The 26,987-nt window shown below is 45.4% G+C and overlaps 1 protein-coding gene across 7 annotated transcripts in view; it reads right to left on the reverse strand.

The window, feature by feature from the left end:
• Mprip (myosin phosphatase Rho interacting protein) overlaps nt 1-26,987 on the reverse strand; it is a 125,432-nt gene that overhangs the window by 73,969 nt on the left and 24,476 nt on the right. For 6 of the 7 annotated variants that reach the window (XM_052757378.1, XM_052757380.1, XM_052757381.1 and 3 more), the window contains exons 2-3: nt 20,808-20,885; nt 18,997-19,062 (exon numbers count right to left, since the gene is read on the reverse strand). In XM_052757378.1, coding sequence (XP_052613338.1) covers nt 18,997-19,062; nt 20,808-20,885 — 144 coding nt within the window. Of the gene's footprint in view, nt 1-18,996; nt 19,063-20,807; nt 20,886-26,987 lie in introns of those variants that run through there. The other variant, XM_052757379.1, reaches the window with a different exon arrangement.

A 26,987-nucleotide genomic window follows, 5' to 3' on the forward strand; every position in this document is an offset into this window, starting at 1 on the left:
TACAAAAAGAAGTCAGAAAGGAAGCTGAAACAAGGAGTAACCAGCTGGACTTATGAAGGCTGGACAAAGAGTTATATCCAGCTGCTGGTCCAGAACAGCCTACCACAAAGGGGACTAGGTATCCACCCCAATGTGGCCCACAGGTCTAAACACTATGAAATGAAAATAGAGTCCTCTAGAACAAGTGCATATTCCAGGGTCAATTGCAGGACTACATGGCCTAAAAGGGGAGTTGAACTACCACGAGCTGCAGTAGTCATGTTCTAGAAGCTAAAAGCAGTCTCTTTAGCCTTTGATCTTTCAAATCCTATATTCAGAACTCTCTCTCAAGAAATAATATAAACTAATAGGGAACTATATGCATAACCGGAGTCCTTTCTGTTGTCTACAGCACTGTCAAATGTTTCTCAAGATTTCTCAAGATCGTTCAAATAAATGAACAGTATTTTTAGTGAGATGTAACATTACTGAAACCTTAAACTACTTCCTCAAGAGTGAGCAGGTGTCCTTGGACTCTAGGCACGGGAAGAAACTACCTTGCAAGGGACAAAGGCTTTCTTTTGGTCTAATGGCCAAGTAAGCACAGAAAGCAGGATACCCTAATGGTGTCTTTGTCTTCTCCCTGTCTCCAGAAGAATGCTCAAAGAAGGAAACAGGGTTCTGCTACATTCTGGATTACTGTCCACACTAAGCCGCTATCCTTACAGTCGTCCCGGTGCAGACGAGAAAGGGCAGGTTTAGTGAGTCATAAAGGCTCCTGGGCTGAGCTGATAGAAAGTAGAACTGGAATTTAGCTCCTACACATCAATCCATGCATTTTCTCACAACTGCCTGCAGGCAAACTAATTCAACTTTGTTATGGTTGACTCCACAAGCAGAGAAAGCCCAGCCTAGAGTAAACAAGAAGACCGTTCTCCTGTCCCAGTTATCTTGTGGTTTCCAAGACTTTGGAAACTGAAATTGGCTTTGGAGGTTGAAGATGCCAGTAAGGCACTCTGGGCAACTAAGATCTCAAGTCTGAATCCTTCTGGAATGGGAGATGCAGGCTTTTACAGTCACCCATATCTGTATCCACTTGCTGGCCCTTTGCCCAGGACCCTTAAGTGCATAGGAAGAACCAACCCACAGCTACCAAGAAGCACCCAGGGAGGGCACACTACCCTAAGGTTAAGTTTCTACTCTGACCTCTACTATTATGACACCTACAAGGATTTTCCTTTTGAGTTGACTCTGAAAAACTGAACCAAAGACCAAACAGCAGCAGACCGTCTGGAAAATTGATCTCTTTTTTGTGTCTTAAAAATGTGCATGATAAATATCTTGACTTTATAATTAGGCAAAATGGATAAAAACAGGTTTGTGTGTGTGTGCTTCTGCCCTCCTATACACAACTACTCCAAATCCAATAGTTTGTCTTTTTTCTCTTTAAATGCCCTACATTTTAGGGGTAGGTTTGCTTCGCTTTGCAAATCCTAAGTAGGAATATTAAAAGTTAAAAATTAAAAAAAAAAGCACAAGCAGAGGAAAGGGAAACCACGTTTTGTTTCTAAAGAAACATATGGTAGTTTGCTGAGTGCATTTGGGTATGTCTTACGCTCCTCTTCACCCCAAGTCTCTGCTGGATCCTGGGGTATAGGCCTGGCCTGCAAGGAAAAGGGAGAGCAGCCGGTAGCTTTCAACTAGCAGCTGAATACTGAGCACAGCTCTTTGGAGCTCCCATGTGCAGCACTGTGCTTCTAGCCTGGCTATTTTTAGATTCTGAATGGATGCTGATGAGAAGAAACGCTGCACAGCCACCTTACTGGGAAGCTCCGCAGCCCTGTTCTTCCTCTGGTTCCTCCCTGTGCAGCCCCTCTGAGGAGAAGGAGCAGACCCTGTGCTTTCTTCCTCTCTTCCTCCCCTGGGCCCTTCTTCCGCTGTGCTTCTGGAGAATCTGTGGGCCTCACCCACTTGTCTGTCTCAGAAAGAGCTGGGAAACAGAGAGATAAATAAAGCCTCAATTAGGCAGAAGTCCAATGCTAGGAGATGGGGGTTGGGAAGGGTGGTGTCTGAGGCTCTGTCCCAATCCAGAAATGCCTGAGAAAGCGCCCAGGGCCACAAGCAGCCTTGAGGTTGAACACTTCCCACAGCCCCCTTTGGCCTGTGCTGACCAGGCGTGGTCAGGGGCTGGGCGCCATGCCATTCCCACATGCGCTCTTCCAGGCAGCCTGGCCGGCACACGGGCCCGAGCCCCCTTCACCATCCCACACATATATAAGAAGGAAGAGTTTGGGCTCTTGACCCTTTACTCCTCTCCTAGAGAAGGAGAAGGGACGACAGAGTGTGGACTTGTCACCAGCAGGGATGGCTTCAGACGCTGCGGCGGCCCTCCAGCCCTAACAAAGGCAGTTTTTTCCCTTTCAACTTTGGAAACTCAGTGTTCTTATTTATTCCTTTCTGAGCTTGGGAAGAACAATGAGGAGGAGATCTTGTTTCTTCCCCTAAGTCTTGGGTGGGGGGAGAGCAGCAGCATAGGGGAGGAGACTGGGCCAGAAGAAGCTCACAGATATTTTTAGAGACATGGGAATTAAGTAAGCAGGGACCTTCTGTGGCCTGAAACAGTTTTGTTTCCATCCCAATTCCAAAGGCAAATGGGTGGTAGAGAGTCAGAGGCTGAAGGCAGATGGGACAGGGAAGATTCTGGATAAGAGATGGAGTGGTGCTCTCATGTCACTTTGTGCCGGCCTACTCCATTTCCCTTTACCAAGAGAGGGTGACTAGCCTGTGTATCTGCACCCAGCTCCCCCTTTTCAGCCTCAGAGCACTGAGAAGAGGCAAGGGGCAGGAGTGAATGCCTGCTGAGATCCATTGCTGCTGGTTCTGACAGTGGGAGAGAAGCCAGATCTAAAATAAGATTTTTCAGTTATCTTCAGGCTTCTAACATCTCAATTCTTTTTTTTTTTTTTTTTTTTTTTTTTTTTTGGTTTTTCGAGACAGGGTTTCTCTGTGTAGCTTTGCGCCTTTCCTGGAACTCACTTGGTAGACCAGGCTGGCCTCGAACTTACAGAGATCCGCCTGGCTCTGCCTCCCGAGTGCTGGGATTAAAGGCGTGCGCCACCACCGCCCGGCCTAATATCTCAATTCTTAAAGATCACAAACACTGTATTGAATATCTTTTGGAGGCCTCACTCAAAAAGCCTCTCACTCTAGCTTGGGGTAGTGAAATGTGAGTTAGGGATAGGACAGAGAGAAATGAAAGAGAGAAACGCCAGGGGGACCCAGCCAGTCGGCTGATACACGCAGTGCTACTGGAGCTCCAAAGTGCTCATCTCCACACAGCAACCCCACTTCCAAGAACGGTCTCTGTGACCTACACTGTTTAAAAATAAACTGAACGCCTTTAGTCCAGCACTCGGGAAGCAGAGCCAGGTGGATCTCTGTGAGTTCGAGGCCAGCCTGGGCTACAGAGTGAGATCCAGGACAGGCACCAAAGCTACACAGAGAAACCCTGTCTTGAAAACAACAACAACAAAAAATAAAAAACAAAACAACAATAACAAAACCCTGAAAACGTGGAATAATGAATAAAGATAGTATTTAGAAGGATGAAACAAGAAACTGTTGAAAAGAGTACTTTTCTTTAAAAATAACAATGTTATATACTTTACAAATCTTACTTTTTAGTCTCAGGAAAAGTACACAACTACACATATCCTAAAAGTTTACATAAATCTTTGAACTGATTGTTACCTCCAGTTACCAAGCAACTTTTGTTTTCTGCTTCCCAAAACTTTCACCATGAACTAATTTTACTTCTGTCACCAGGGGAAGCCCTATTTCTGGGTAGTGCCACCTTCCGCATGGGACACTGGCCCTGCTGAGAAGCCTCCATTTTCACAGCCCAGACTATTCTTCATCCTTTCCTACCTGGGACGCTGCAAACCTTACTAGCTGACTGTGTGGCTGGCTCCTGCCACATGTAGGTAAAGAGGGCAAATGTGTCTTCCTGCCCACCTCTCACAGCTCACACATCTCAGGGCAGCTGACTGTTATTCTGGCAAGACTTGAGTTCCTGGAAAGCAAGGACCCTTTTCCATCTCTATTTTCCAAACTTTCAGCTTCAAGGGGCACAGCAAAGCAGCACCGACCGACCATATGAAGGAATAGTCCGATGGTTTCCCAAGGCGGTAAGACAGAGCTCTCAGGAAAACAGGTGAGAAGAAAAGACACCAGTGCTCCGTGGCCCCGGAATGAGGGCAGGCCTTCTCAAAGTTATTGGAGTATCAGTAGCAGAACCTGTCCAGGCCACCACAAGGGTATTATTGTTGGTCCCAAGTAGGTGAATGGGCCCTTTAGTAAAGGGCTCATTCATCAGAGATTAGATAAAATGCTTCCTCCAACAGCAAGTAACCCCTGGGCTTCTAACCAGGAGGGCTTGCAATTTCAACTGTTGATGAAAAGGGCAAGTAATGAAGAGGTGCATTTAATTCAGGATGCAAAAGGTGCAGAAGTCACTGGGGCTGGAGTGGTGCATTTGTATTCATTCACACATACTATCATATACCCTACCAAAACCAGAGATAGAGCTATACAGACCCACAGCAATAACATGAGCCTCACAGGACCAAAAAAGGACTGGGACTGCAGTATGGCACAGACAGCGGAGAAATCAATGACGGCTCACTCACAGTAGGAGACCAGCTGCACCAAGAGCATGCAGACTGTTCCTGGCACACACTGAAAGCCTCCAGTTTCTCAGAGCTGATGTAAAGGCTTTGTTAATTTCCTACTGAAAGCTTTATAAAAATGGTCATGATAGTATCCACTCTAAAGGACAAACAAGGAAGACAACAGCAGACATTAGATAATCAGTTAAGATTTTGGAACAGAGGGATTGGGAAGTAGAAGTGGGATAGAAGATCCTGGACAGCCAGGAGGAAACAGGCTCATGCTGCCACAAAACGTTAGGAAGCCAATGCTCTGAAGGTCCTAGGCAGACACACCAAGAGGGTTACTCGTCAAAAGGCTCTATGTGGGAACAGCATACACAGTTTAGAGAAAGCCTGCACCCTAAAAGTCAAAACCCCACCCCAAGTCCTTCTGCTGCCCACAGGCATGCTCACACTGGAGCTGAGAGGGCTCAGTTTGGGAACACTGACCTGCTCAGGAAAAAGTGCAGGCTGGAGCACTCATGGTCAGTTGGTTTGTCTGTCTTGTCTGTCTCTGTGTGTCTCCCCGTTCCTTCTCTCTTTACTCCTCCTTCTTTCCTCCCTCTCTCATTATTTATTTATTTGTTTGTTTGTTTGTTTATTTGTTTTTGAGGCAGGGTCTCAGCATGTAGCCTTAGCTGGCCTGGAACTGCAAAAGTCTGAAAGATCTCTTGAGAATATCATTCTCTAAAGAATGGATGTGCGGGGCTTATCTCTGAGGACATTCAGGACCTTTCAAAGGAGCCAGTGCTCACAATTCTCCTCAGGCAGGTACTGTAGGTGAATGGATCTGTGTGCAACCTGTATACATAGAGTGTAAGGGTTGTGTCACAGTATGCCTTTTTCCTCCAGATGTAACATGTTAACCCTATGTACATCTTGGAATAGAGATTCTAGGTCTAGTAACCATGATAACTAATTAAGAACAATACAGAGGTAGCTGGGTCTTTGGTAACACCAATAGGACTACCAATACTCCCTGGAAGATAGAGGGGAAGGTCAAAGCATCTTCTCCTGAGAGTCTAGCCAGCACTCCCTCCTGGCTTCCGCTAGCTTCAATTGATCATGAGAGAAACTAGAGCACACAAGAAATAGAAGATTAATGTAATAGGGGATTATGGGTAGGACTGCTGGTGTTTACGGGGGGGGGGGGGGGGTGTCATCCATGCTCCTCTAAGTAACCCCTTATCAGAGCTCCCTAAGTCAGCATAATAAACTCATTGGTTTGCCAAGCTGGATTTAGTGGGATCATGCTTTGGTCTGTTGTTGGTGCTCTATTTAAGGTGAACAGATGTCTGTCACATCTATCAGGAAGTTAGTGTGGCAGGCTGCTATTCATTTGAGAAAAACCTCAGGCCAATGCCAATGGAAAGGGAACTGGGAAGGCAGAGACAGGGCAAGTTAGATGAGGGGTAGGGTAAGTCTTTAAAATAACTCAAAATCATTTGAAAGAACCACATCCAGGAAACAGGGCACACAGCAAACAAGAAGTGCAGGACAAAGGCAGGAGTGAGGCATGCTTAGGTCCAAGATGGGCAAAGCAGGGAAGACAGGAGCTGCTCAGCAGAGAGAAGTGCTAGGGACAAGGCACAGGGAACCCCCCAGGGGTGGTGGCAGCGCACACCTTTAATTCCAGCCCTCGGGGTTAGAGGCAGAGTTGGAGGCCAGCCTGATCTGCACAGCAGAGTGAGTTCCAAGCCACATGTGCACGAGGAAGGAAGGAGGGAAGGAAGCAAAGGAGGGAGGGAGGGAAGAAGGGAGGAAGAGAGAGAAAGAAAAGGAAGCAAGCAAGCACTGAATTCCCGAGGAGACCAGCATACAAAACTAGCTCCATCAGGACATAAATTTTCATGCTAAAGGCTTCCAGTTTGATGAGAGGAAACACAGGTTCTAGCTATTTTAGAGCACAAGAAATAGAGAAGTTCCAGAAGTTCTAAGAGGGCAAGTCCAGTTTATTTACAAAGGCTCAGGAACCAGACCTTTTCACAGTAATAGTTGAGATAAAAGAAGAAAATGCCTTCAGAATTCCAAATGATCTCCAATCTCATTCTAGTAGTCAAGCACAGTCACTGGCATTTCCAGAGTGTGGGCTTCCTATGATTGGTCCCAGACCAGCAAAGCCTCAAATGTATTTCTAAGGAGACTGCCCAAATAAAAACCAGAACAAAGAAGCACACCAAACTGGGAAGGGGGAAGTTCCCTAGAGTGGTGTAGAATCCAGACCAAAAGCTACACAGCAGGCAAAAGAGCCAGGCCACACTGTGACTAGGAGTAGAGGGCCCTATATGGGGAGCTACCATCACAACAAAGACTCACTCTCGTACAATTATACATAAGAGAAGACAGTCCTATGTATTCCACGGCTGCTTGAATGTGCCCACTTTCTACATGTTGCACTAATATAACTACTTACTAAACTCCATGTGACTATCCTGCTGGATGAAGGCTATGAAGAGATGTGACAATGCATGTGCCTACTACTCACATTTGATGTGGATGCATGGATGCTAGGCAGCTAAAAAACACTAAATTTTATTTTATGGTACATAAAATCAATACATAGTGTCTTCTGAAACTAAAGTAGTAGTGTCAATGAATGCAGAAGCCTGGAGTGTGGTACCTACCTGACTTGGGAGCGCCTAGGTTCCATCCCTAGCACCAAACAGATTCACATGACTCATGATTCCAGAGAGCAGCAGTAAGTACTAAGACAACCTCAGCTAGAGTGGTTGGAAACAGCCTCCTCTGAAGCTGGACATAAGGAGGCCCAGGCAAGATGGTGTTCTTTGTGTTATAAACTTGTAGCAACCCAAGTAACTTTTAAAACTATGAAAATATAATTTTTGGATTAAATAATTACAAGTCTGTTTAAAGCCTTTAAAATTCCCATCTGATCCATTGTCAGCTTTCACATATATCAAAACTAAGGATCAAGGGTAGAGAGAAAAAAAATGGGTATATATAACATAATATACTCTCTTTCTCCAAAATCTCCTGGTCCATGATCACTATGATTAGAAATTCAAACAGTTTTCTAAGGGTAGGGTGCCAGGGCCGAGGCATCAGATCCAGTGGCTGGCACTCCTTTCGGATGTGTCAAGCATCATGCATGCTCTTCCACTGGTCAGATCCTCCTCTCCCTGTGGGCACTTCCTGAAGGCTAGAGGACATGTCCAAGCACCACAGCTGCTTCACAACCTATACACTTGGCTTTAGGTAAATAAAATGTTTCAATCAAATGACTGGTTATGTTCTAAAACTAGGAAGCCAGGAAAAGGCTAACAACATGTGGAGCAGACCACTAACGCCCAGTAAGACCCACATGACCACTAATTTATGCAAAGTTTAGATGTCTGTTTCCTTAAAGGCACCTACCTGTTCTCCACAGTAGACCTGTCTTCCTTTGTCCTTCAAACCACTATATAGGCTGCCACAGAGCAGCCTCTGAAACACACCTATCAACTCTGTGGAAATAACATCCATATTTATCCCTTCTGCAGATGACAGACAATGGGGACAATCTATCCCGGTCCTGCTTTGCTCATTCACAGGGCCCACAGAAACAGGACAAGAGAGCACCCTAGCAGACAGACCAGGTGTCTGTCTTGCCCTATAGGTCCTCTAAGGAAACAAAAAGGGTTAGGAGCTTCAAGAGCCAACATTTTCTCTTCCTCTCTTGCTCAGTAGAGCCATCTACCCAATGAGGCTAAAGAAGAAAGCATGGATAGAAACTTCAAGAATCCCCATCAACTCCATGCTGGTTTCGACATCCCTACTCTCACCCTGGGAAGAAGAGGGAGAAGACAGATTCTAACATCTCACCTTCCAACTCATATCCTCAAAGATGTGACTGTCATCTCCATGACGTTTCACAGAATGAGGTGCTTAGGGTATTCCCAAGGTGTGATCAACTAGGACTATCTGACACACCCTTACTACTGCTCCTCTCTGAAGTTCTAGTGCTGGCCATTTAACAAGAGTTCTCCAAGTGACTATGACAAGCCTGGAACTGGAAGCAAAGAAGCTGAAGTCTCGATACACAGCCCACATGAATCTGTCACACTGCCTACTTCTAGTGGAGGGAGAGAGCCATTAAGAACTCAAACATGATAGAATCATGCAGACAACTGAGGCACAGAACCAGGTAAGGTTGAGGGACTTGCTCAGTGTTCTGATGGGGTACTTGGCTTGGTAATCACTGCCTAGTGAGGCTCTCTGTGTCATTCCTTTGACAGAGTGTAACTCTATTTCCAACAGTTTTCTGCATCCAAATGTCAGTGTTCCCATAGAATCATGCCTGGTTACTGCTTTCTTAAGTTCTGTACTAAGCATATATTGTTGACACCTGAACACACACACATGTCAATAATAAACCATTTAAGCAAACAAACAAATCTGGAACATGCTCACCACATCCAGTGCAATCTGCAGACCTCAGCTGCTCAGGGTATAAGGTTAAGAGGCAGGCCAACTCTTTACTGCTTTCTCTAGTTTCTTTGTGCCATGGGAGCTTCAGTGAGGGCTTTATTCTTTTAGGTGTCAACCACCCAGTAGCATCCATGCCCATCAATGATGTAGAGGTGCAGGATTTCTGCTCCAATTCTTCCAAGCTAGCAGTACTCTCCACACATTAACCAGGTAAGGCTCTGAAATGCCTGGCCAACCTGCCTACAACCCAACATTCCAGGCCAGACTAACCTTAACTTTTAGCAGTGTACTCTGCTCTCCAAGAGCCAAGGCAGTAAGAGAAATGAGCTATGACTGATGTCTCACTTCTTTCACTTCTGCACTGATCACTGAGGCAATATAGTCTAAGCACCTAGGAAGTGAGGTCTGGCTTCTATTCCATCATCAACTATATGCCCTGTGGATGGACAGCCACCTTGCCACTGGTGAGTATTCTAACAAGAGACAAGGACAACCTTTGGGTGGGTTCAAGACAAGAATGACTTGTCACATAGGAAATTTGGGGATGCAGAAACAGATTGAAGCCTAAAAGCAAGGTCACTAGGGGAGGAACAAAAGGGGCAATCACCTCTTTAGGACCCTTCTGCTCAATAGGATAAAACCTACTTTATGAGGCTGGCTAGAAGTGGGACATAGCTGATAGTGCACAAAGCCCTTCCAGGTCTCATTGCGTTGGGTACTTCTGCCCTCTCCTGCCCCTGCCGTAGTGAAGCAGGCTTGGTCTACACTTGGTCTGCACTTGGTCTACACTTCCCGAGAAGCACTGGGACCATCACTAGGATGACAGACTCTATGGGACAAAAAGGGGCCTGTTCTTGCCCTACATGCTTCTCCTTGTGGTCGGTCTGATGAATGCAGCAGAGACACTGCTGCATCTTCCACTAAGGGGCCTCCCACTGGCTAAGCTGAGCTGTAAGGATGTCTTTAATTAACCCACCTGAAGGGGCGGGTTTCCAGGCCCTTCCTACACAAGACAATCTGATACTGCCCACAGGCAGGGTTGGTGGCCTCCTTCTTTTTCCATCTGTGACAGTCAGGGCATCTCCTACAGAATTCCCACAGTTCGCTGGGAGCTATGTCCTCCACTCACACAATAGTGTCAGATCTGCAGGAAGAAGACAGCCATTTCTGCTATCTTTCAGACAAGGCCAGTACAGCTCTTAGTCTGATCAGCAACATCTCTCTGGAAACTGTTCAAGGCATAAAGTTCTGTCTCCGAAGCAGCTCCCTCTGATGATATCCTATGAAGCTGACTGAGTAATTGCCTCCAAAGGCACACATGCCGTACCTCTGCTCCATGATATGTGCCCACAGTCAGTTAAGAGCTTCTTTATGTAAGGATGAATAGACAGGGCTCACACACTCCAGAGACAATCCTTGCACATACAAGAGCAGATCCCTCAATGCAATTCTAAAGGTTCTGGGAGAGGGAGGCCTGAGATGAATGACGTAGGAGAAAAGGAGATGGACATGCAATACAAATAAAAAGCTACAGGGATGGAAGGACCATAAGCTGACAACAGCAGACAGGGGAACTGAGGTCTGCAGGAAGCAGAGCCTCAAAGAGAAACTGGCACCTACACCTTGACCTGATTCTTAAAATCTAGTACTGAAAGAAATTAAATCCATACTGTTCTAGGCCATTACACTTATGGCAACTGTAAAAGTGCATACCTACCATTCTGTGTACAAATTTGATATCTACCCTATATGGGCCACTCAATACATTTCCATATAGATGAGCACATAGCACAATGCAGAGATTCACCTTCTTTGAGATTTCCCTCACTGTTCCCTGCATCTCTGAGAGTCTTCCAACGCACCTACTTCCTGGATCCTGAGAGCTAGCTAGCTAGCTTTCTTTCTTTCTTCTTCTTCTTCTTCTTCTTTTTTTTTTTTGGGGGGGTTTTCAAGACAGGGTTTCTCTGTGTAGTTTTGGTGCCTTCCTGGATCTCTCTGTAGACCAGGCTGGCCTCGAACTCAGAGATCCGCCTGGCTCTGCCTCCTGAGTGCTGGGATCAAAGGCGTGCGCCACCACTGCTGGGCCCCTAGAGCTTTCTTATCGTAAAGCCATCACCTTTGCCTTAATCTGCATTTAGGGGTAAGAGAAGGCCCCTATGGTACTGGCTTAGAAGTGGGGAAAACAGGAAGACTAACATTGGCTTCCTAAGCTTCCAGCCAGCCAGGCCCCTTGGTGAGCAGGTCTATATGGTTATGTTGATGGACAACACCATTTATTTCACAGAAGGCCCAAAGTGAAGGGCATGGTCAGGTGGGCTGAGGTCAATGGAAAGGGACACCCAAGTGGGGGTGGGGGTCCAGTTTGGAGACCTAAGGGGGAAAGAGAACGAAAGCTATCCCGGAAGACTTGGCAGCCTTCACACTGCCCCATCTTGCCTGATGGTATGGCAAGCTCATTCTTGACTACACTGGCGTTAGCCACTTGGCTTGGTTTCTTCGAGCCTATGTGCTTTTGGTGTTTTCTACAAAAATTACTCTTTCAACAGTTGTTTCCCACCTGTTGCTTAGTCAAGATTCCTAGCCAATTAACTCTGAGCTGCCAGCTTTTCTAGCACTCCTCTCTGTTTAGGAGGGAAACAACTGCTAACCATGCTGGCCTGGCTGCTATGGGAAAGTTCACCCATGCTCTACAGCAGTGGCCAGGTGTCAGTCACAAATGCATCTTCTCCATGTTTCCCCAGCAAAACCTAACAGAGACATAAAACTGATGCTCCCACTGTCTCCGTCAACTGAATACCACTGTAACAACTGGAAGGACAGCAAAGGGCTGGTCAGACAGCACCACGGAGCCCAGAAGCTTCCCTTTGAAGGAACTGCAGTAACTATAAAGAAGAAATGGGTACCTGGGGATCTAATTATGACCCTGACTTAGATGGACAGTTAACTACTGTTTTCTGCCCTTGCATCAAAGTACTTGCTGCCCTGTAGGGAATACCCAGAAGTGCAGAGTTCTCCATGCTTCAGCAAGCATCCTGTGGATAGGGGCATAGGAAGGAGAGAACATGGTGACCTGTCTCCTCTCAGCACTAGTGGCCAATCTACAGAAGCTAACTTGAACCCTTAAAGCTGGCCATGCCTGCCCACTCTTCTCTACTTTCCTCCCTCTTTAAGGCTTAGGGGTGTTCATTTAAGGCTCCCACAGTGGATGTACATGTACCAGAGAGCTTTGTTATACTGCAACAAAATTCTTGATATAAGCTACTTGTTTGTTTATTTAACTTGTGTGTATGTGTGTGTGTGAATGTGTGTGCAAGTGTGGTAGTCAAAGGCCTGCCTTCAGCTTGTTTGAGGCAGGCAGGGTCTCTTTTTTCCCCATTGCATTGCATATTCCAAGCTCACTGGTTCCACCCCAACATAGGAATGCTAGAATTACAGACACATACCATCATGTCTGGCTTTTCTTTGAGATCTGAACTCAGGCCATCAGGTGTGTGTGTGTGTGTGCTCTTTATTTACTGAGCCATCTTCCTGGCCAGCTACTTAAGTAAGAAAAGTTTGTTTAGACTCACAGTTTTAAAGGTTTACTGGTATAGGCCTCTGGTGAGGATGGTACATCATGGTAGGAATGTGTTAGAGCCAGTGGTCACATCTCCAAGATGAGAAATCAGAGCCCTACAATCCATTTGGGAGCCATAGTCTAATGACCTAAAGACTGCCTGCTGGCCCCACCTTTGAAAGATCCTTGGCCTGCATCTCTTTATCAGTGCCACCCTAGAAACTAAGTCTTTATATTTAGACTTCTAGAAGGATGCCTATCCAAACCACAGCAGCAAACAAGCTTCAAACTGTTCTACACTGGCCCTGAATGAGAATAGTCAGCACTCCCTCTACACCCCAAAGAGCAGTTCAAGGATGATGCTTAGGAATCCTGTCTCATCCCATACCTGTGGGTCAGCCCCCAGGGTGCAGTCTCAGTCATACGCCTCCCACTGGGCTTCCTTGAGTATAACATGTTAGGTAATGGTTAGAAACTCTCTGGCTATCACCCTCAGGAGACTGTTCTGATCTTGATCCACAGCCAACATCACTGTGGGGACCACATTACAAAATGTACACAAAGAACCAAGCTGGAGACGAAGCAGCAGGCTCCTCCCTTAAAATCTGCAGCAAGTAGAGGCAGTCAAAGAGTTCCTTCTCTTTTCCTCCTAGGAGACTGGTCTGCCTCCCCAACTGTCGACCGCCTCTCACAGTATTTTCATCATGGTTTTACCACGAAAGAGTTCAATTATATGTCTACCTGAGTCCCCACAGCCTGAGTGTCACAGAGGGATTTTCTGAGTGTTTTGTGTCCATCCTCTACCAGTGATGTCCCCCAGAGCTATTAAAGTCACGATAGACTAAGACATAGTTGGGGGGCCAAGACAAGGCAGAAGTAGACCCTTTTCTCACCTGCTCAGGCAGACTGCCCAGTAAAGCTCTAAGCAGGAAGAAAACAAGCCAGAGCTCAAAACAGTATTCTCAAATGTCACATTCCCTTAAAAAAAAAAAAATCAAGGGTGGTTACAAAAGGGATTCTCAGCTCACCCTGTATAGGGTTCTAATGCAGGGCAGTCATAGCTTTGAGCATAATCAGGGTCTAGGAGGTCAGCTATAAAGAAAATGACACCTTAGCTGCCAGTTCCTAATAGCAGCAGGATTGCTGATGCCCTTCCTTGGCTTTTGAAGGGCCTGGATACTCCAGCAAGTACTGCTTGTAGCTTTGACACAGTAATAGCAGAAATGTGCCCAGAAAAAAGTATACACATGTCCCAAAGTCAAAGTGGCCTAGAATATCCTACAAGAAACATCTCTAAAGCAGCCCAACCAAGCCAATCTGAGACAGTCTAATGAGAAACCCCACAAGACCATCACTCTACACACCAGACACAGACACCCACAGTGAACCATGCTGGGCTACTGTATCTGACAAGACTCACAAACTCACAAGTGGCCAGACAGGTCTAAAAAGGCGCATGTCCCAAAAAGGCTACATCAAGGATGCTGGAAGTCAGCGTGATCCAAGAGTCCCAAAGCTCCTGTATGCTGAGCTCTCTCAGGGATTCTCAAGACTGGGAAGCTGTAGCCCTTGTCACTGCACTTCAGGACAGGCATCACAAGCCAATGACCTTCATGCAGAGGTACAGGTCATCTTAGAGCAGACGGGATTCAAGAACTGTGGACCTACCACAGTGAAAAGGAAAGGGAATCCTGCCACATGATATAACATACTGTAACGAGGTGTGTTGAGAACCCATAGAGTGCAATATCCTAGATACAAGCAGCTAAGAGTCCACTTACATGAAGTCTGAGATCTGAAATGATCCAAAATATAATCAAGCTCTGACTTGTAGAAAATTCCACACTAACCTCATGATGGGGTACAGTAAAATTTATATGCAAGAAAAACACGGTATAAAATTGCTTTCAGGCTATGTATATAAGGTATAGCTGAAACATAAATGATTTTTCTATTTAGACTTGTGTCTCATCCCCAAGACATCACATAATATCGATGGAAATATCCCTAAATGTAAAAAATTCCAAAATACTAAATTCCACCTGTTTCAAACATTTCTGGTAAGGGACACCAACTTGTATGAGGCTCCTGATGGAATCAAGCTGAGACAGAAGCAAGAAAACGGGGCTAAGGGGTGAGGCGGGGGGTCTTAATGAGAATAGTTTCTGTTGAGAAGATGACAGAGCTCTCATGCACTTGGATGGTGATGGCTCATGTGTGAGCACCCACTGCCACTTTATGTGCTTTGTGTTATATGCTTAGGGTAGTAAGTTTTATGTTATGCATATTTTACCACAAACAAAACCAAAACAAACCCAACAAAGCATTCAACCATCTGTTTGCCTTACTTGTATGTGGGCAAAGGAAGAGAACAGGCCCACTATAGGGCCCAGAACTTCTTGCCAGATGCAAGCCACCCTTCAGCCCGTAACATCCAGCCATGGAGCAAAAGCAAAGGCTAGGTAGCAGTGGGGTTTCCAAGTTCCTCGGGTCCTCTCCTGAAAAGTAGTAGGTCTAACTTCTTCAACTATGTCTGTGGGTCATCCTGCCCCTCACCTCCACACACACTACTTGGGAGTATGGAGACAGAAACTTGCTCAAAAAGGAAAAGAGAGATTCCCAAAAGTGAGTGCCATTTTAGCTCTGCCTGAAAAGGCAACAGTCAGACCAAGGACCTGTACTGTCCTATTCAGCCAGCCAGAGTCCTAAAGCACCCAGAGCTAGTACCACTAGCCACCTCCTGAGGGCACACTGCAACCATCAGACATTCACCTGTTGCTTCCCAGCCCAAGCAAGGGCCCGGAGACCTCTCTTCTTCACCGTTTCTCAGTTTTCTGTACACCATCACTTTCCTTTTCGCAGAGAGCCATTCAAATTCACCACATTCCTAACACTTCTGGGACCACCCCAGGCCATCTTCTCTCCAGTTCACCACATCTGGTGAGCCCCAAGTCCACACATCTTGCTATGCCTGGTCCCCGGAACCCCACCCAGACAACATGGAAAGAAACCAAGAATTATCAAGACCCCAATCACAGTGGAAAACCGTAAGTTTGGCTGGTAAGAAAGCATTTAAAAGAAGGGGGAAAAGTAGTATAATGTAGAACAGGCAAATGACAATTTGAAACAGATTGTGACTAAGTGTTAAGGGAGGAAAATAGCCATAAAATGCTACAACTTAATGGTGCACCCAGTCAGCTGGGAAGAAGGGCAGGCTACCAGTGAGAGCTGCAGTTTAGCCAGGAACGACAGGAGGACCAGAGGCAGTCACAGGCACTCAAAAATGATGTTTTGAGATATAAGAACCCGGATGGGGACAGCACAATGATCCAAAAATGCCATAGGAAATATGGATGTGTTCCCTGAGTGAGTAGCACACACAGGCAGCAGAGGTACAGGTACCACAGAAACCTCTCAAGATAAAGAAAGGTTATAAGATAACCCTAGCTTATCATCAATTATCCCACTCCAGCAGGAATCAGGTAGGTTAGTCCTGTGTCCTGTGCTAATTAATAGCAAATTAAACATTTTAAGTAAAAAAAAAAAAAAAAAAATGTAAGTAAGCCACTGGCCAAATCATTCAAAGTCTCTTAGCCTGGGCACTACAGAAACTTTAAGCTGATTCTTCTTTGCTGTGGGAGATGTCTTATGCATCCTTGGCCTCCCACCAGTATATACCAATAGCATCACAGCTTTAGTTGTCTTAATCAAACCACACAACTGCCACATAGCCTTGAGGCACACTAATCTTACTGAGGACCATGGCTCTTAAGGCAATCAGAAAGAACACGGGAAGACTGTGCTGGGGCCCAGCCACATGAGAGCAAGCACAGACCTCTATTCCAGGTCTCAAAACCCTGCCCACCCAAATGGGTAGAGGACGACACGTCTTCTTGCCCAGGGAATGATCATAAAGGGTAAACCCTAACATGATGCAGACCAGAGGGCATGGGTAAGCTCCCCTCACCCTCAGTCCTAGCAAGAGCCCCCATGCCACTTCCTTCCTGACTTCTACTGAAATGGTCTCTTCCTTCCTGGCCCTACCCTGACTGACTCCTGCTGCCTAGTCTTCACTATGATGGCCTCCTCCTTTGTAGCTTTTATGGGAACTTCCTGATGCAACATGGAAAAGCCTTACAAGCCCAAAGTGATACTGTAGAAGACATTTCAACATGACTGCCACTGCTGGTTTTGCCACTTCACTCTCAGAAGAAGTAGCCATGTGCACTAGCCTGGTCCGGGCAGAAAAACATCAACTGACGACATGATTAGTCTTTCCAGATCCAAGGCCATGTGCTAGAAAATGGCCCGTGTACAAAAACTATTAGAACCGGATGTCCCCGCAATGTCCTCTCTTTTCTTCTTTCGTTTCTCACAGTCCTGACACAGTCATTTCTGCCTTAGTCCACATCCTGTGTGCTGGCTATTTTATTTTATTTTTTTTTTTCAATTTGACACTATCTGAGAAGAGGGAACCACAATTTTAAAAATTCGTCCATCCAACTGACCTGCAGGCAAGTCGGCAGAGGGCATTTTCTTGATTAATGATTAATGCAGAAGGGCCCAGCCCATTGTGGGCAATGGCACCCTGGGCAGGTGGTCCTGGGTGTACAAAAGCACAAACTGGGATCAAGTCAGAAGCAGTATTCCTCACTGAACTCTGCTTCAGTTCCTGTCTCCAGGTTCCTGCCCTGCTTAAGTTTCTTGTTTGGCTTCCCTCAATGATGGACTATGATCAGAACCTGTAGTCAAATAAACCCTTTCTTTCCCAAGTTGTATTGATCATGGTCTTCACTGCAGCAACAGAGATCAGACTACTATATCCAGGTTGCTGGGAGACACTGTGGACCACAGGGGGTCCGCACATCTGGCTCAATGATCTCATTTACTGAGAAGCGGCTGTTAAGGGTGGCAGCAGCCGCTCTCTTTGTGCTGATGGGACTGAATCAACACAATAATGAATTCTTCTAGACTTCAGCTGGACCTAAATCAAGAGTCCCTGTGCTGATTTTCAGATGTTCATGGCCTGAGCCCAACAAGAACATAACCTCTAGAGGTTCCAATACTCTTAACTAGTTACAGAACTTAAGAATGGGGCTTATGGGAGACTAACTCCTATCCCAGAGCTGCTGCCCATTGGCAGCTAAGACAGGAGGACAGCAAGAGAGGAGGAGTTTGCCCTTCGTGTCTCCTGAACTGGGAGAAGAGCATCATGCATGTCTACCTGTTCCTGTTTCTAGCTGGGTCACTGTCAGTGCTCACTTCAAATTACTCTGGCTCACAGACGGCTCTTCAGCAAAACCCCTTGTGGTTCACTCTTAGGTTCATCAGAAGGAATGATGGGGAGAAAAATCTTAAGCAACCAATGAGGTGACAGTTATTGTGGGAGAGGGAGAGCTATAGGGACAATATCATGCCCACTAATAATCTTAGAATAAAAGGAGTGAAATACCACATTAGAAAGCATATGTGGAAAAGGGTCTGCTCGGCACATGTGAGTGTTAATGATCACCTCCTAGTGTCCTGACCCTCTGGAAAGTCCCTGGAGACAGTTATCTCACACTCTAAAGTCTCATAGCATCATAGTTAAGAAACCTGCTCTGAGCACACCAAGTGGGCCAATCTATTTGAAAGAGCATGACTAGACTTTCCCAGATGGTCCCAGTCTTCATAGGCACCACAGTGCATACCTGCACACACTTGTCTACTCAAATGGCAAAGGAAGAGGCATCCAAAGCTTCATTTAGGAGAAAGAAACTTCCTTAGAGAAAAGAGAGGTGACATGGGTAGAAATAGAGGCAGCCACTCTGTTCTACTTGGCTGGGCTGGGGTTTTGGCCCTTGGAGCAAGAGCAGCAAGCACTTGGCCCACCCATGCTGCAGGCAGAAAACCAGGTAGTGGAAGAAAAGAAGGCCATCTGCTCTCACCACAGGACTAGTTGACCTCGGGTGCCAGCTAAAAAGAAATCTATACCAAGATCTAGTGGGACAGTCCTGGGAAGACAGACCACTTAGGCCTGTAGGAACACCACCTGCGCAAACCCCTGGTGACCCCCAGGACTTTGCCCTCACTTTCACCAACCTTGAACAAATGACTTCCTTCTTCACAGCTTCCTCTTACCAACAACTGCTAAAAAGTCTTAAGCACAAGATCTGGGTTTATAGAGTATTTTCTATTTAGTACTACAAGTCCTTTAAAACATTCCAGGCTCCCAAACAGAAGCCTAAGTAGGGCTGCACTCACACATGATGTGGCCAGCAGTGCCACAGCTGAGGAGCCTGGGGAAGAGCAGGGCCAGGATCAGGGAATGCTGAAGACACTTACCATTTCATCCAGGGCATAGCGCAAGAGGCCATGTTCATACAGGATGAAGAATCGTCGCTGCCATTTCTGCAACAGAGCACAGAGTTGGGGGTCAGGTATCCTGGCCCTGGGTCTCAGCTGGCATAACCCCAATATCTGACACACAGAATCTAAGGAATGCTGGCTCCGAGACTTCCACTTCTGGGGTAGATGGCAGGAGGAAAGAAACCAGAGACATAAGTACAGTGATTCATTAGCCAGGTAGGGTCAGGAGACAAGCCTAATCACAAAATGACTAGTGCTTCCATATGCCCCACGAAGTTTTTAAAGCTGGAGCTTTCCTTGGGAGTAGAAACTGTTATGTGGTCACTTTTCTATGTTTCTACTGCAGCCAGCAGAGCTTTTTCATAGAATGTTTGTTGATTTATTGGATGAATGATCTTATGTGATCTGGAATAACCTGAGGATGCAGGGACACTAACAGCATCCCTTCCAAGAGAGTCTGGGAAATGATATAAACGGGTTGGTCTTGTGATTTCCAAGGGACAGGAAGCAGACATCCAAAGCTGAGGAATTCAACAGTGGTGGAAGGAGCTAACAAAAATCAAACAGAGAAGAACCCAACAAAGGCCAAGCCTCCAGGGGTGTTACCGTGATCAGCCATTGAGAGCTGGAATGAATACCATCTTTCTGTGTGAAGGGTCTTGCCTACCCATGAGGCTGTGAGTCTAAATAATGACTCAAAGGCAGGCATGGCTTCCACTCCAACCCCTCGGGTTGATTTCAGAAGGACTCAAGGTTCTATTCTCAACATTTTATAAAGTCTAATAACATGTAAATTTTGACTAGCACTAAAGCCATAGAATTAACTATAATATATGTTTCTTTGCTCTAGGCCAGAAAAATAAATGTTAAAACAATGACTTTCTCAATAGGAGCCAAAAGTGGCAGCTCTGAAGTTTTTAGTAGAGGCCAGGAAAGGCACTTGGTTCCCTGGGTACTGCATTCTAGCTGCAACCACTGGCTACCCATGGGGTAAGAACAGGACTTGTAGGGCCATGCAGAGAGGACCTGCTAGGGCCGCTTCCAGGCTGGAGTTCCAAAACAGGCTACTGGCACCTGTTTTCCAAAAACATTTCCAAGGTTCCTATGTGCTATCTTTGAAATCACAATCCATTCCAGAAGGAAGCCCAAGGACCAGAAATATAATGCCACTAGTTCTGTGGGCCAGAACATGTACTCTTGAAGCTCTACCTAGGTGAGGAGGGATGAGCAGAGCTAGGACAGCTATATAAATACAACTAGGAGAAGTGCGTGGGAAAGATGCTCTGATTGGAGCTGAATCCCCAGTGGATTGCCCAGGAAATGAGCAAGCCTCTGGTCAGCAAAATGCAGCTTTATCCATCTTTTTGCTCCAGAAGAGACCCAGGAGACAGGACAGTGTAAGGTGTCCAAGCCTCAGCCCTTTATTAGGACTCATAGTGCTAAAAGAAGCCCCTTGGTCAGGAGGGAACTGCCTTGGTTCTAAAGGACCTAGGAGCTAGATTAACATGCTGCAAAGATGTACTTAGCTGCTTTTTTGCCTTTCCATTTGACTGTTTTCAAAGAGTTCAGATGACCCACACTAGGTGACACCATACAAGAATGGCACATTTTGAAACAAGGACTCTATATCTATGTGAGCAGAACTTTCTGAGACCTCGGAGTTCACAAAATGTTGGCTCCTTGCTGACTTTGTCACTCAGGTTCCAGTGTTTACTTCCTGTTTCTCTCCCTAATTTCACCAATTTGTTCGCAAATGAAGCTCTAAGAATTTTCTCAGGTATCCTTACCCGAGAGCGATGCACTGGGTTGTCAAAGTCAGTGCCATCTGGAGCCAGGAGCAGCCAGCCACCATAAATGGGTTTAGCCTACAAGAGAAAAAGGATGCAAGGTCATCATCAGCACAATCTGCCAGAGGATAAGAGAGCAAGGCAAACTGACAAATAGGATGTCAATCCCACTCTCCAACAGGGCTAAGAACAGGTACCTGATTTAAAAGGTTACAGGATTCCCAGAGCATGCTTTGGGGAACGCAGAACCCAGGGGGCATCTGAAAACCCACAAACCAAAAGAACTCTGAAGACACAAGGCTACCTCTCTCAAGTTCCTAACAAACACACCAAGATGGGAAAGGGTGACATTTCAGTCAATAAATGGGCCTGACTGAGCACCAGGAAGAGTGTACATGACACAGTCTCAAGACCCCATCCTGAAGATTAAAACAGAGCCTAGTAGAGATCTGACACTGGCCAAAGATTCATCAGTGCCTAGGTGCAGCCAAGGGCGAGGAAGGAGACCTCTGGGCTTCAACTTGCCACTGAGCTGTTGAAAGGCAGGATATCAACAGTTCTAACTCCACCTCATGAAGTTTCTGTGATAATGTAGGTAAAATACAGCACAGAAGACAAGTGAGGTGGTTCATGCCTGTAATCTCAGCACCAGGGAGGCTGAGGCAAGGGAATCACCATGAGTTCCAAGTCAGCCTGGGCTGCAGAGTGAGACTGTCTCAACAAAATAAACTAGTACAACGAGGCAAAATGATGAGTTGGAGAAGAGTCTGGCAGTCTGGAAAAGGTTGAGCATATAGCTACTGTGAACCCCAGCAATTCCACCGCTAGGTAAGAAGCATGTGAGAGAGCTGCAGCAATGGAAGCCTGCGCTGCAGCACTCTGAGAGCACTGCTCCCAATTACCCAAAGGTGTTGCGACCAAAATGCCCACCCACACAATGACTGCACAGCATGACACCGACAGAGGGTCTGATGCACACAAAAGGCATGGGAACCTCAAGAGCACTGCATCATTGAAAGCAGCCAGACACAAAGGCCTACATACTATAGAATCCCATTCACGTGAACTATGTGGAACAGGCAAATCCACAGAACAGAAGGCAGACTGAATGGTTACCCAGGAGCAAGGGGAAAAGGCACGGGGTTTCTTTGGAAAGTGATAAAAATGTTCTGGGATGAGACACTGGAGATTGCTGCAGAGTACTATGAATATGCTAAAGCTAGAGAACTCTACAATTTAAAGGGGTGAATTTTATGGCAAGTGAATTATACCTCAATAAAACTACATAAGGAAAAAACACCAAGCATGATGTCTAGCCTATAAAACCTCAGCAATGTTCAACATAGTTATACTTTTACTGCCCAAGCATCTCCCACCCACAACCCTGTCAAAAGGAGTACAATGTACTCACAGCGAAGTGATGCACTATGGCTCTAGACAACTACATCCAGTTGGGGAGAAGAGGTTGGCAAAGGAACAAATGAGCCAATGTACCTTCTGCTATTTGGGGGGTAGTGACAAGAAAATCCAAACCCTGTTGCTGCATCCACACGATGATCTCTGAATAAGCCATGGGGAAGGGAGGCACTTAATATATTTCTTATTCAACATTCTGCAAACTGGGAGGCCCCATCATGCCATGACCTTTAGCTGTGGAATCTGTGACTCAAGAGAGGGCAATTTGCTTGCTGGAGGGTCACACAGCCTCCATGAAAAGCCAAGAATTCTCCCATTTCTTGGCTTCTTTATAAGAGTCCTTAACAACCCCCCACCCCCACCCCCACCCCCGAAAAAAACCAGCAATGACTTTTCCCCTGAGCAAAGTGGGTAGAGAGATGTGAGTTGGGATAGGGGCAGGCTGCTGGAAGAATGGCAGAACCTTGCTTTGATGAAATGCAGGAGTGCTGGCAGAAGGTCCAAGAGCTCTGTGGACACTAGCAGTGCCCGGCCAGCTGAACACATCCCCTCTCCCGTAAACATGATGAGTGTACACTGTAAATGGACCATCCACAGCACAGGAAAATCAGAGCTGAAGTGAGATGACTCCTGAACCATGTGTATCTTGGCCTCTATCTTAAGTGGCCCTCATATCCCTTACCCCTGAGGTCTAATCAACAGGCTACCCATTTGATTGTGTGGCATCTTTTTGGTTTATGGCTGTAGGGCTTTAGGGTGACATTATATTAGGTATATCTATATGACCTTCCCCAAAGGGGACAATGGGGACCTTAGCAATTGGTGTAAATAGCCTCAAAACCCAGGCCACCCTGGATCAAGTCCTCACAGGCATCATTATTCACTCAGCAAACTTCTGCCCAGGCCTTCTTTGCATGACCATGTACTGCACACTAGAGACCTAGTACTTTCCGGGCCACAGTCAGAGATCCTGGTATCTCTAGGAAAAGGTTTCCAGTAGGCAGCCAGGGAAGCAGAGGCCCAGAGTAAGAACCATGGCTCCAGAAAGAGCTGGCAGGGAAGCTGTGTGACTGAAACACAACAGCAAACTTCAAGGTACACAGAGCAGCTGGGGGGACAGTGAAGGGTGTAGGGTAACTATATTGACAACTCCGTCTCTAGAAATAAAATCACTGAGTTGTGCACTTTAAACATTTCAATTACATTTTATCTCAATAAAGCTATTTTTAAAAGCATACAAAGAGAATTCTCACATCCTCCTCTAGGATCTGGCACAGCAAGTGTCATCCCCCTCTCCCTTCCCCAACCATTTTATCTATGCCTTCACTATAATCTACCAGATCTAGCCCAGGTCCACAATCAGTGTGCCAGTCTAGTCTTGGTACCCACTGACTGTCCAGAACCCAAGCTCCAGGTTTCCACTGGGTCAGACATGCCATGCCTCTACCTAATCTAACCATCCTCTCCCATGCCAAAGTCAACCTCGAGGTTTCCCCCAGGATTTGCCCTACCTGTAACCACCCACAGGTCCCTCCTGTACCACTTGCAATCATCCCACTTGATATCCAGACCTCCCCAGGGTCTTGACTGGTGAGTTTCCTTGATATCCCCAAACATACCTTTTCTACAGCCTGCCAGACCTAGCCTGGGCCCATCATGTAGTGCACTTAGTGCACCAGCTTAGTCTGGCCTCCCCTGCCTGTACCAAAAAGGACCTCCAGGCTTCAGCCAGGACCCTCCCCACCTATCCTCCAAACCCAAGGTGCTCCCACACCATATCCTACCTTTCCACCGAGCCAGATCTAGCACCACACTCCAGGCTGGGACCAGGAAGCACATTGTATATACCAGCCCAGTAACCTCTATCTGCCTGACTTCATTCCATCCAAGACACATCCAATCTTTAGGCCCAAACCACCCATATATCCTCTTGTCTGCCCCAAACCTGTTCTGTCCATAACAGACTCAGAACTCTAACAAAAGAAGTCCATATGCACAGATCTCATCACAAAAAATACCAACAATATGAAAAATCAGGCCAGTATCCTCTCTCTAAAACCTACAAGTCCTATAGAAATGTTCACCAATGAGAATTACCTAGATGAACTCCAGGATATAGAATTTGAAAGAACCATCATAAACTTCAAAGAATTAAGGAGTCTGAAGAAGACACAAAGAAACAACTCAATGAAATTCAGGAGAAAAGAGCTGAAGGTGCCTGGCGGTGGTGGCACACGCCTTTAATCCTTTAATCCCAGCACTCGGGAGGCAGAGGCAGGTGAATCTCTGTGAGTTCGAGGCCAGCCTGGTCTACAGAGTGAGTTCCAGGGCAGGCTCCAAATGCTACACAGAGAAACTCTGTCTCAGAAAAGAAAAAAAAAAAAAAAAGAGCTGAAGGTCATTCTTCTGCTCGATGACCAAGAAAACACAAACACATCTCAGCTTTTTAAAAAAGTGAAAAGATGATTAAGAGCACGCTAATCCATTGGGACAGGAAGCAAGCATACATCATTACACTAATATCTGAGAAAACAGACTTCAAACTAAAATTAATCAGAAGAGACAAAGAGAGACACTTCACTCTAACCAAGAGAACAGCTAACCAAGATGACTTTACTATCTTAAACATGTATCAAACTCTGAGGCACCCAGTTTCATTAAAAATCTATTACTGGGTTTAGAGACACAGATTAACGTTCATTAATAATGAGTACTCCATTTCAATACCCCACTTTCTCGAATAGATGGGTCATCTGGACAAAAAATAAAGACAAAAACGTTAGAATTAATTGATGTATCAAATGGAATTAATGGATATCTACAGAATATTCCACCCAAATACCAAATACACAGCAGCACATGGAAGCTTTCCTAAAATAGACCATATCTTGGGACACAAAACAAATCTTTATGAATAAAAAAAGACTGAAATCACTCCTTGTATGCTATCTCGCCACAATACAATAAAAATTAAAATCGCGCCGGGCGGTAGTAGCGCACGCCTTTAATCCCAGCACTCGGAAGGCAGAGCCAGGCGGATCTCTGTGAGTTCGAGGCCAGCCTGGGCTACCAAGTGAGTTCTAGGAAAGGCGCAAAGCTACACAGAGAAACCCTGTCTCGAAAAACAAAAAACAAAAACAAAAACAAAAAATTAAAATCATCAGCAAACAAATCTCCAGTAAATACACAAATTTAGATTAAACAACTCATCACTGAATGATGAATAGGTCAAAGAAGAAATCAAGAAAGAAATAAAAAAACTTCCTAGAATTAAATGAAAATGTGAACACAATATAACAAAACCTCTGGGACATATTGAAAGCAGTCCTATGAGGGAAATTTATAAATCTAAGTGCCTACCTTTAAAAAAATCAGAAAGAGCCGGGCGGTGGTGGCGCACGCCTTTAATCCCAGCACTCGGGAGGCAGAGCCAGGCGGATCTCCGTGAGTTCAAGGCCAGCCTGGGCTACCAAGTGAGTTCCAGGAAAGGCGCAAAGCTACACAGAGAAACCCTGTCTCAAAAAAACCAAAAAAAAAAAAAAAAAATCAGAAAGAGTGCAACTCAAAAGTTGGATTAAAAAAAACAAACCAGGCCGGGCGGTGGTGGCGCACGCCTTTAATCCCAGCACTCGGGAGGCAGAGCCAGGCGGATCTCTGTGAGTTCGAGGCCAGCCTGGGCTACCAAGTGAGTCCCAGGAAAGGCGCAAAGCTACACAGAGAAACCCTGTCTCGAAAAAAAACCAAAAAAAAAAAAAAAAAAACAAACCAAATTCAAATACAAGTGACAGCAAGAAAAAATAAAAACCAGAAGTCAATGAAATAGAACCAAAACAATACAAAGAAACAATGACTCTAAGATCTGATTCTTTAAGAAGATAAACAAGATTGACAGACCCTTGGCCCAACTAACCAAAACGAAAGAAAGGACCCAAATTAACATAATCAGAAATGAACAGGGAAACATGACAGACACTGAAGAAACCCATAATATTATAAGGGAATATTTTTAAAAAACCTGTACTCCATATTAAGCTGGAAAACCTAAAAGAAATGAGAGGATTTCTAGATTCAAACAGACTACAAAAATTAAACCAAGAAGTCAGGAACCTACACAGACCCACAACAAATGAGGACAATAAGATAGTAATAAAAGCCTTCCTGCTTAAAAGAAAAAAGAGAAAAGTCCAAGGCCAGATAAAATCACAGCAGAATTCTACTAGACTTTTAAAGATCTACAGCTAATGTTTCTTAGCTATTCAAAAAAGAAAAGAAACATAAGGAACACTCCTAAACGCCTTCTACAAAGCCAGTTATCACTCTAATGCCTAAACCAGGAAAAAATAACATAAATAACCAACAACAAAAAAAAAAAAAAAGAAAGAAAGAAAGAAAACTACAGGCCTCTATTCCCAATGAATTAAAAAAAAACTCATTAAATAATTCTTTCAAACAGAATACAGACATACATCAAAAAGATTATCCAGCATGACCACGTTAGTTTTATCCTTGAAATGCAGGGATGGTTGAACATATACAAGTCAACAGATGCATTAAATCACATGAATGGGTTTTAAAGACAAAATTCACATGCTCACCTCAATAGATGTAGAAAAAGCGTTTGACAAAATCCAACATGCTTTCGTAAAAACCCTAGAGAATGTAGGGCTACAGGGAACATACTGCAACACAATAAAAGCTGTAACCACAGCCAACATCATCCTAAATGAAGAAAAGCTTGAAGCAATCCCACTGAAGTCAGGAAAG

The sequence above is a fragment of the Peromyscus californicus genome, unplaced genomic scaffold (genome assembly GCF_007827085.1).
Source record: "Peromyscus californicus insignis strain IS unplaced genomic scaffold, ASM782708v3 Scaffold_3__1_contigs__length_106647218, whole genome shotgun sequence".
Taxonomy (NCBI): domain Eukaryota; kingdom Metazoa; phylum Chordata; class Mammalia; order Rodentia; family Cricetidae; genus Peromyscus; species Peromyscus californicus.